The sequence below is a fragment of the Pongo abelii genome, chromosome 12 (assembly GCF_028885655.2).
Source record: "Pongo abelii isolate AG06213 chromosome 12, NHGRI_mPonAbe1-v2.0_pri, whole genome shotgun sequence".
Lineage (NCBI taxonomy): Eukaryota > Metazoa > Chordata > Mammalia > Primates > Hominidae > Pongo > Pongo abelii.
Window position 1 is genome coordinate 106,749,398 of NC_071997.2, and position 9,213 is coordinate 106,758,610.

Consider the following 9,213-nt stretch of genomic DNA (forward strand, 5'->3'; position numbering starts at 1 on the left):
AACCCAGCAGACTTGATCCAAAATCATCACACATCTTCCCAAGTAAAAGGGCTACAAAAAGATTATACCATTATCTTACAGGATTGAGTTTTAGTTGGGGGCATACACCCTTTACAAAAAGATTGGAGTAGACAGAGTTAATGTTTTGCTTCCTACTCTCCATCCACACTGTTCCTAAGGATAGGTTAAAGTTGACCACACAGCCGGGCGTGGTGGCTCACGCCTGTAATCCCAGCACTTTGGGAGGCTGGGGCGGTGGATTGTTTGAGGTCAAGAGTTCAAGACCAGCCTGACCAACATGGTGAAACCCAGTCTCTACTAAAAATACAGAAATTAGCCAGGTGGGGTGGTGGGCACCTGTAATCTCAGCTACTTAGGAAGCTGAGGCAGAATTGCTTGAACCCCTGAGGCAGAGGTTGCAGGGAGCCGAGATCATGCGAGATCAGAGTGAGGCTCAGTCTCAAAATAAATAAAGTTGACCACATGAATTAAATCCTCAACCTTACTATACATTTGTTCTATGCTCCCTTTTCCAGAAAGGCCCTATCCTACCCCTCTGACTCAATTCCCATTAGTCCTTCAGATTTCATTTATTTATTATTATTTTGAGACAGAGTCTGGCTTTGTTGCCCAGGCTGGAGTGCAGTGGCACAATCTCAGCTCACTGCAACCTCCGCCTCCCAGGTTCAAGCGATTCTCCTGCCTCAGCCTCCTGAGTAGCTGGGACTACAGGTGCCTGCCACTACGCCCAGCTAATTTTTATATTTTTAGTAAAAAAGGGGTTTCACCATATTGGCCAAGCTGGTCTTGACCTCCCGACGTTGTGATCCGCCCGCCAAGGCCTCCCAAAGTGCTGGGATTACAGGCATGAGCCACCGCGCCCGGCCCAGACTTCATTTTAGGTATCATCTCGATGTAAGCCTACTCAAACTCCTCACGATTTAGACTAGCCACTCTTCCTCCCTGTGCTTACTATTGTAGCATCTTCCACACTATTATGATTGATCTCACTGGAATGCTCCTCAAGGGGTCTGTTGTGTTCATCACTTATTCCCAGTGCCTAAAAACAGTGCCCAGCATTAGGTGCTCAATAAATATTTGCTGACCCATCTGATCACTTAACCCTAGCCAGCTACAGCTAAAAGTGGAGTGTTAAAAGCAAACAGTGCTAGGGAAGTGCTAGCGCTAAGTGCTAGTATTCTCTAACCCACAAGTTAGAGAACAAGCTCTAAGTTTCATGAAATTTATGACAGACCAAGAAAACAGTATGATACTCTGGAAATAAGGATTATGATAATTTGCCTCCCAAAAAAGGTAAGCAAAATAAAAATCTATTTAAAAAATCACTTGTCCAATTTAATTTCAGTATAATTTCTTTTGTGAGAATGAAGCAGGTATGTCACAAAAGAAAACCCAAACCAAATATTTCAGTAACGCTATACAAACTGTTCCAAATCAGCTTAATTTTGACAATTCCCAGAGTTCAAAGACGACTGCAGTTGCTTTTTAAAAGCGTCTCAATATAAAAGTACATTTAAAAATGGGTTCAAATGCACCGCCACAATGCTGAGCCATGTGTCTTTTAAGAAATTTATTGCAGAGCAGATGGGTTTCACAATTAATATAGAACAATTAGCGTCAATGCCACTTAAATTTTCTAACCAGATTCAAAAGGGACTTTCCTAGAGCCTTCCCTTTTCCTTTCCTAAACGGGAAACTCGATTAAAAAGGTCACTCTTTAGCTCTCACTTCCACACTAAGTAATTCTGAAACATGGTGAAAGTGCATTATAAGTCCATACGGCTATGACTGGCAAAATACTTTCCTGTAAATACTAGAGTCAAATAAAACAGAAGAGAGAACTTGACTTCACTCCGTCGGGTTTGAGGACAGAAACTGATCATCTCCCTCAGATTACTGCTTCTGTTGATGTCTCGAAAAGCACTGAGGCAAATATGCCAGAGTCCCACCCCAAGCGCGAAGAGCCTCCGATTGTTTGACACATCAATGGATTAGTGAATGAGGGCAACTCACTTTTCCCTTCTAATTTACCTTAATTACTCTTCCCAGAAACCCTCAAGTTTACTCCAAGTTATGACCATATGGAATCTTTTCTTTGCCCCAAAGTATAAATTCAGGCCTTTTCCAAATAGCTAGTACTACTTCAATCGCAACCACTGAAATAAATACCTTAAAAATATCACACATCTACTAATTCCACGCAAATGTGGAAAAAGCCAGTCCAGTCGCCTGAAGAAATAAGGTTCTGGAACATGGTTAAATGATGCATATTTTGTAACAGAAGGCACTGAGCATAGTGGGAGACTCGAAAGCAGAAGACCGGATGGAAATCATGGGAAGACCCCGCCCCAGTAAGCTCGATGCCGATTCAAACAGTAACTTGGATGTGTCGTTTGGAATCGGAATCACTGAAACAAAGGCGTATATTACGGGAAGCAAGATGTCTGGAGTAAAATAAACGGTATGCAGCTACCGAGACCGTACACCGTCCTCCCACAGGTCTTACCTATGGTGGAAATAAAGGTAGTATTGAAGGCATCATCCGAAAAGCGAAAAAGGACGCAGGTCTTCCCCACTCCGGAATCCCCGATCAGGAGCAGCTTGAAAAGCAGGTCGTACGTCTTCTTCGCCATTGGGAGGAGCGGCTCGGGCTCTCGCCGCCGGCGGCCCCAAGGGATCGGTCCCTCTCACTACGGCCAAGTCCTCACTCGGGCGTTCTCAGGCCGGAGGACCGGGGAAGCGTGGGAAAAAGGAAGGCTCGAGAGGGCGCGGGCGACCTACGAACAGCTTCGAGGAAGCCCCGACAGTGGCGGGGTCCAGTGCCTCCGAGAGCGGCGAGGGCGGCGACTGCGGCTCCGCAGCCTCTCCCAGCCGCTCCGCCCGGTTCCGGGGAGTCGGTCGGGACAAAATGGCCTCCCCTCCCCCCTCAGGGCTTCTCGGCCGGGACGCTCCCACGGGCGAGCAAGCCTGCTCTGCCGTCGGGGAGGCGCAGCGGGCGTGAGGACAGTCTCTCTCCCGAGCAGAAACTCCCTGCTAGCACGCGGCGAGGGCAGCGAAGAAGCACCCCCAAGTCGACGAGCTCAGTTACATAGCCCCAGGAAACCGAGCCACCCCGGCCAGAGCCACCTTTTCCCCGTGCCCTCTCACGCCGGCGTGCGCGCGGCCTGAGACGCACGCAAGGACGTACGCCCGCCGTTCCCTCGCGCCCTAGCCTTGCGATCCGCCTCTGCGCACGCGCACAAGACGGCATGTGGGCGCGCCGAAGTGGCGAGTGGAATGCTCTGGTCTCCAAGCCTCAGTCTGAGACGGGACCCAGAGGGGAGAAGGGAGGGGCGAGAAAGGGCGAGGCCGCGGGCGCGCTCCCTGTGGCCGCCTGATAGGGTGCGCGGCGTTACGAGCACGCCCCGCGGGAGACGCTGCCTAGCGACTGCGCAGGCGCAGCGCCCCCCCGCCGCCCCCGCCCCCCGGGACACCCTTCCCGAGCCCAGCACCTCCTTCCCCTCCCGGGGTCTCCCGTTGGACTGCGTTGCGGTTTTTCTGCACAGCGCTTGTCGGTTGTGTTGAGCTGGAGGTCTTGGCGCAGCGACAGGCTTGGGTGGCCATGTGTTCCCGTGTAGGTGGAGCTCGTAAACGCGAGAAAAAGCCGCGCCCTGGGTCATTTAATAGCCTCTGTGCTGGAACGAGACGCCTCCCAGCGTGCCCCCTGTCCAGGGCCAGCCCTGACGGGGAAACATGAGCGCTCCATCCGGATTGACTTCAAGAGCAAGAGTTTGAGATGGAAAAGCTGGCCACGCTGCTCGGGTTGGGATGATGTAATCCTCACAACCTCTTCCTGGGCGAGGAGAGGAAGATTGAGGAACACCTGGGCGCAGGAAGAACCTCCCCGCGAAGTGTAAGGTTCTGTGCGGTGCTCAGAGAACCTGCTTCAGGCCTTTGCCGTCCTTTAGGAATCCGGGAGAACCTGAGAGCTCTCTGCAGAGGAGGTGGGGCCTCTGCCTGCCGCCAGAGTCGTACCACTGGGTTGAAAATTGAAAAGTGGTCAAGCCTACCCCCAGGACGACACAGCCTGCTTCCTCGCATTTTCTTTTTCTTTTTTTCTTTTCTTTTTCTTTTTCTTTTTCTTTTTTTTTTTTTTTTTGAGATGGGAGTTTCGCTCTTGTTGCCCAGGCTAGAGTGCAATGGCACAGTCTCGGCTCACTGCAGCCTCCACCTCCTGGGTTCAAGTGATTCTCCTGCCTCAGCCTCCCAAGTAGCTGGGATTACAGGCATGTGCTACCACGCCCGGCTAATTTTTTGTATTTAGTAGAGACGGGGTTTCACCCTGTTGGTCAGGCTAGTGTCGAACTCCTGACAGGTGACCCGCCCACCCCGGCCTCCCAAAGTGGTGGGATTACAGGCGTTAGCCTCCGCGCCCGGGCCCTCGCATTTTCTTTGCATTTGCTTTACCTTCTGTTCTCTCTCCCCATCAGTCCTGTTTACGCCACCCTTTTTCTCTCCTACCCTTCTGTAGTTGCAATATTCATGCTGCTGACCTTCCATTCTCAGGGACATCCATCCTTCAAGCACACCTAGGTGTGATGGCACAGGAGTTGAACCTGGTGAGCTGGTTCAACCTGATAAAGTGGAAAACGCCGAAGTATGTGGAAAGCAAGAAACAGGGATAGAGAAGTAAAAACTACATTTTCACACACACCACCCCATGATCGCCAAATCACCAAAATGTGTATTTGATATGTAATTAAAGTTAGACTTTCGGGCAATTCCGTCTTACATTTTCGTCTTATGTTTCAGTCTTACATTTTTCCTTTCTTCCCAACCACCCCTAAAGCGTCCTTACCGAAGATGCTTGTCTTCACTAATACAGCTTTCTTTTCAGTTGTTTTCTCCAATTGCTCCTAGTCTTGTCACTTAAACTTTTTTTTTTTTTTTTTGAGACAGAGTCTCACTCTATCACCCATGCTGGAGTGCAGTGGCACAATCTCGGCTCACTGCAACGTCCGCCTTCCGGGTTCAAGTGATTCTCCTGCCTCAGCCTCCTTAGTAGCTGGGATTACAGGCGCGCGCTACCACGCCTGGCTAATTTTTATATTTTTAGTAGAGACGGGGTTTCACCATGTTGGGCAGGCTAGTCTCAAACTCCTGACCTCAGATGATCCACCCACCTCAGCCTCCCACAGTGCTGGGATTACAGGTGAGAGCCACTGCTCCTGGCCTCACTTAAACCTTCTTATCCTCTATGAATCATTCTGACTCTAGTCGGGAATGCCTTATGATAATAACAATTCTAAAATAGACTAGCTATGCAAATCACAAAGTGAGTGATGGTCAGTGCAGCACAGGTGTGCCATCAATTCAGAGTCAGAAGGAAAATCTTGTTACCTTGATTATTCCTTTCAAAATAAGTTAGATTAACTCGAGCCCCAATGTTACAAAGTATTTTAAAAGTCTCGAAAGTTCTTAAGCTGGGTACAGTGACTGAACCTGTAGTCCCAGCTATTTAGGAGGCTGAGGAAGGAGGATTGCTTGACCCCAGGAGATTGAGACTAGCCTGCACAACAGAGTGGACTCCATCTGTGAAAAAATGAAGTGCTAAAGGTTTTGTTTTTGAGACAGGGTCTTGCTTGTTTCCCAGACTGGAGTGTGGAGGCCTCACTGCAACCTCAACCTCCTGGCCTCAAGCGATCCTCCCACCTTGGCTTCCTAAGGTGCTGGGATTACAGGTGTGAGCCAACAGGCCCAGCCAAGATTTTTTCCTGTAGAAGGCCTAATTTGGGCCGGGCCTAGTGGCTCTCACCTGTAATCCAGCACTTTGGGAGACTGAGGTGGGTGGATCATTTGAGGTCAAGAGATCGAGACCATCTTGGCTAACATGGTGAAACCCCATCTCTACTAAAAATACAAAAATTAGCTGAGCATGGTGGCACGCACCTGTAGTCCCAGCTACTCAGGAGGCTGAGGCGGGAGAATCGCTTAAACCAGGGAGTCGGAGGTTGCAGTGAGCCAAGATTGCACCACTGCATTCCAGCCTGGTGACAGAGCAAGACTCCATCTCAAAAAAAAAAAAAAGCCTAATTTGGAGAGTAATACTACTACGTAAATTTTGGGGATACTGGACAGTTGAAAAATTTGAAAAACTCAACACAAATGATAAATGTTTGAGGTAATGGATAACCTCATTTGTAATGATTTGATCATTACACACAGTATGCATGTATCAAAATATCACATGTACTTCCATTAATATGTACAAATACATATCAGTAAAAAAGATTTTTTCACTTTATTTTTTATCCTGTAACCAACAATTTTATCACTTAGAAACCTTTCCCCATGAACTCACATTCTGAAACTTTAGGAATTATTACATTTATTAACAAATTATCGATCATAGACTTTCTTTTTGAGATAGAATCTCACTCTTTCACCCAGACTGGAGTGCAGTGGCACGATCTCAGTTCACTGCAACTTCTGCCTCCTGGTTCAAGTGAAACTCCTGCCTCAACCTCCCAAGTAGCTGGTATTACAGGCGCCGCCACCACACCCGGCTAAGTTTTGTATTTTTAGTAGAGATGGGGTTTCACCATGTTGGCAAGGCTGCTCTTAGACCCCTGACCTCAAGTGATCCGCCCTCCTCAGCCTCCCAAAGTGCTGGGATTACAGGAATGAGGCACCGCGCCCAGCCCCTGGACTACATTCTTTATAGAACAATTTTGAAAAAAGCATAAGCCCTAAACTAGGGCGTGAGCCACCGTGCCTGACCAGGATAGTCTTGAACTCCTGACCTCAAGTGATCCGCCCTCTTCGGCCTCCCAAAGTGCTGGAATTACAGGCGTGAGCCACTGTGCCCAGCCAGGATCATACCTTTTTTTTTTTTTTTTTTTTTGAGGCAGGGTCTCACTCTGTCGCCCAAGCTGCAGTGAAGTGGAACAATCATGGCTCACTGCAGCCTCAGCCTCTGGGGCTCAAGCAGTCCTCCCACTTCAGCCTCTCGAGTACCTGAGACTACGGATGTGCACCATTACGCCCAGCTAATTTTTATATTTTTTGTGTAGACAGGGTTTTGCCATGTTGCCTAGGCTGGTCTTGAACTCCTGGGCTCAAACAATCCGCCAGCCTTGGCCTCCCAAAGTGCTGGGATTACAAGTGTGAGCCAACATGCCCCACCATATCTTTTAAATCATAATTGACCCCTGCACGTAACTCACAGATGAGGAGTCTGAGATTCAGAGAAGTTAGGGCCTTCCCAGAGGTCACACTGTTAGTGCAGAGCCTGGACTATACAGGCAAGGGAAAAGAGAAGAAAACCTCCGCAGGACATCATATTACCTCAAGGTGAGAATTGGGAGGATTGGGAGGCTCGGCCAGTACTTAGCATTTGGATTCTCTAAAGTTAATTAAAGGTTTTGCTGGAGTAAGGCCTAAGCATCAAGCTATATCTGCCAGTGAAGCAAGCAGAAGTGATCAAGGGATGGAAGATCTCTGACTCTAGAAAGAAAGAGTAAAATGGGGATCTACACAGGCCTAAAGGATAAACCTAGAGTTATGAAGAAATATTTCATAAAAGTAGAAACGGTGAAAGAAAATGCCAATCTACTGCTAGTTTAGGGGTTATGCTTTTTAAAAAATTGCTCTATAAAGAATGTAGTCCAGAGGCCAGGTGCGGCGGCTCATGCCTGTAATCCCAGCACTTTGAGAGGCCCAGGCAGGTGGATCACTTGAATTTAGGAGTTTGAGACCAGCCTGGCCAACTTGGTGAAACCCCATCTCTACTAAAAATACAAAAATTCGCCGGGCATGGTGGCGGGTACCTATAATTCCAGCTACTTGGGAGGCTGAGGCAAGAGACTCGCTTGAGCCTGGGAGGCCGAGGTTGCAGTGAGTCGAGATCGCGCCACTGCACTCCAGGCTGAGTGACAGAGTGAGACTCGGTCTCAACAACAACAACAACAACAAATGTAGTCCAGGCCAGGCGCAGAGGCTCATGCCTGTAATCTCAGCACTTTAGGAGGCCAAGGTAGGCAGATAGCTTGAGTCTAGGAGTTCCAGACCAGCCTAGGTAACATGGTGAAGCCCCATCTCTAAAAAAAGTAAGAAAAAATTAGCCTGACATGGTGATGAGTTCCTGTGATCCCAGCCACTCCGGAAGGCTGAGGTGGGAGGATTGCTTGAGCCTGGGAGGCAGAGGTTGTAGTGAGCTGAGGTCACGCCACTGCACTCCAGCCTGGGCGACAGAGCGAGACTCTGTCTCAAAAAATAAAAAATAAAATAAATAAATAAATAGGAGGCTGGGTGCGGTGGCTCATGCCTGTAATCCCAGCACTTTGGGAGGCCGAGGCGAGTGGATCATGAGGTCAGGAGATCGAGACCATCCTGGCTAACACAGTGAAACCCCATCTCTACTAAAAATACAGGAAATTAGCTGGGCATGGTGGTGGGCATCTGTAGTCCCAGCTACTCGAGAGGCTGAGGCAGGAGAATGGCATGAACCCGGGAGACGGAGCTTGCAGTGAGCCGAGATCGTGCCACTTCACTCCAGCCTGGGCAACAGAGCGAAACTCTGTCTCAAAAAAATAAATAAATAAAATAAGAAAGAAAGAAAGGAGGGAAGGAGGGAGGGAGGAAAAGAGAAAGTAGTAGTCCAAATATTTGCAAAGCCAAGAAAAAAGAGGCATATTTATATGTTTATACTATCAGTTAAGGTATTATCTCTATATTTTTCTAGAAAAAGCATAGCTGACCAGTTCATGGTTCTAGTCTTCAACTTAAGGTTTTAGGACCTGCCTCTACCTTATAAAAAAACTCCTGCCTCAAAAGATATTGAGGCAGGATCATCTTTACCACTCTTCCCATGCATATTCAGTCTCTATCCCTGATTTCTTACTCTTTTATCCCTCCCCAAAGTGCTCTCCATGTTCTTCATAAGAATTGAGTCTTCCAGGCCGGGCGTGGTGGCTCACGCCTGTAATCCCAGAACTTTGGCAGGCCGAGGCAGGCAGATTACCTGAGGTCAGGTGTTCCAGCCTAGCCTGGCCAACATGGAGAAACCCTGTCTGTACTAAAAAATACAAAATTAGCCAGGCATGGTGGCACATGCCTGTAATCCCAGCTACTCGGGAGGCTGAGGCAGGAGAATTGCCTGAACCCAGGAGGCGGAGGTTGCAGTGAGCCGAGATCGTACCATTGCATTCCAGC

The 9,213-nt window shown here is 48.6% G+C and overlaps 1 protein-coding gene and 1 long non-coding RNA gene across 2 annotated transcripts in view; one reads left to right on the plus strand and one right to left on the minus strand.

The window, feature by feature from the left end:
* Nucleotides 1–3,168, minus strand: part of RAB10 (RAB10, member RAS oncogene family) — a gene marked incomplete at its 5' end in the record, with an annotated part of 102,850 nt that extends 99,682 nt beyond the window's left edge. The window contains 1 exon segment of the mRNA NM_001133210.1: nt 2,528–3,168. Within this exon segment, the coding sequence (NP_001126682.1) occupies nt 2,528–2,654 (127 nt within the window).
* A 359-nt stretch (nt 3,169–3,527) lies between these two features.
* LOC134759654 (uncharacterized) lies at nt 3,528–5,243 on the plus strand. Its single transcript, XR_010136205.1, has 2 exons — nt 3,528–3,913; nt 4,567–5,243. It is a non-coding gene; the product is annotated as an uncharacterized LOC134759654 (long non-coding RNA).
* The last annotated feature ends 3,970 nt before the right edge of the window (nt 5,244–9,213 follow it).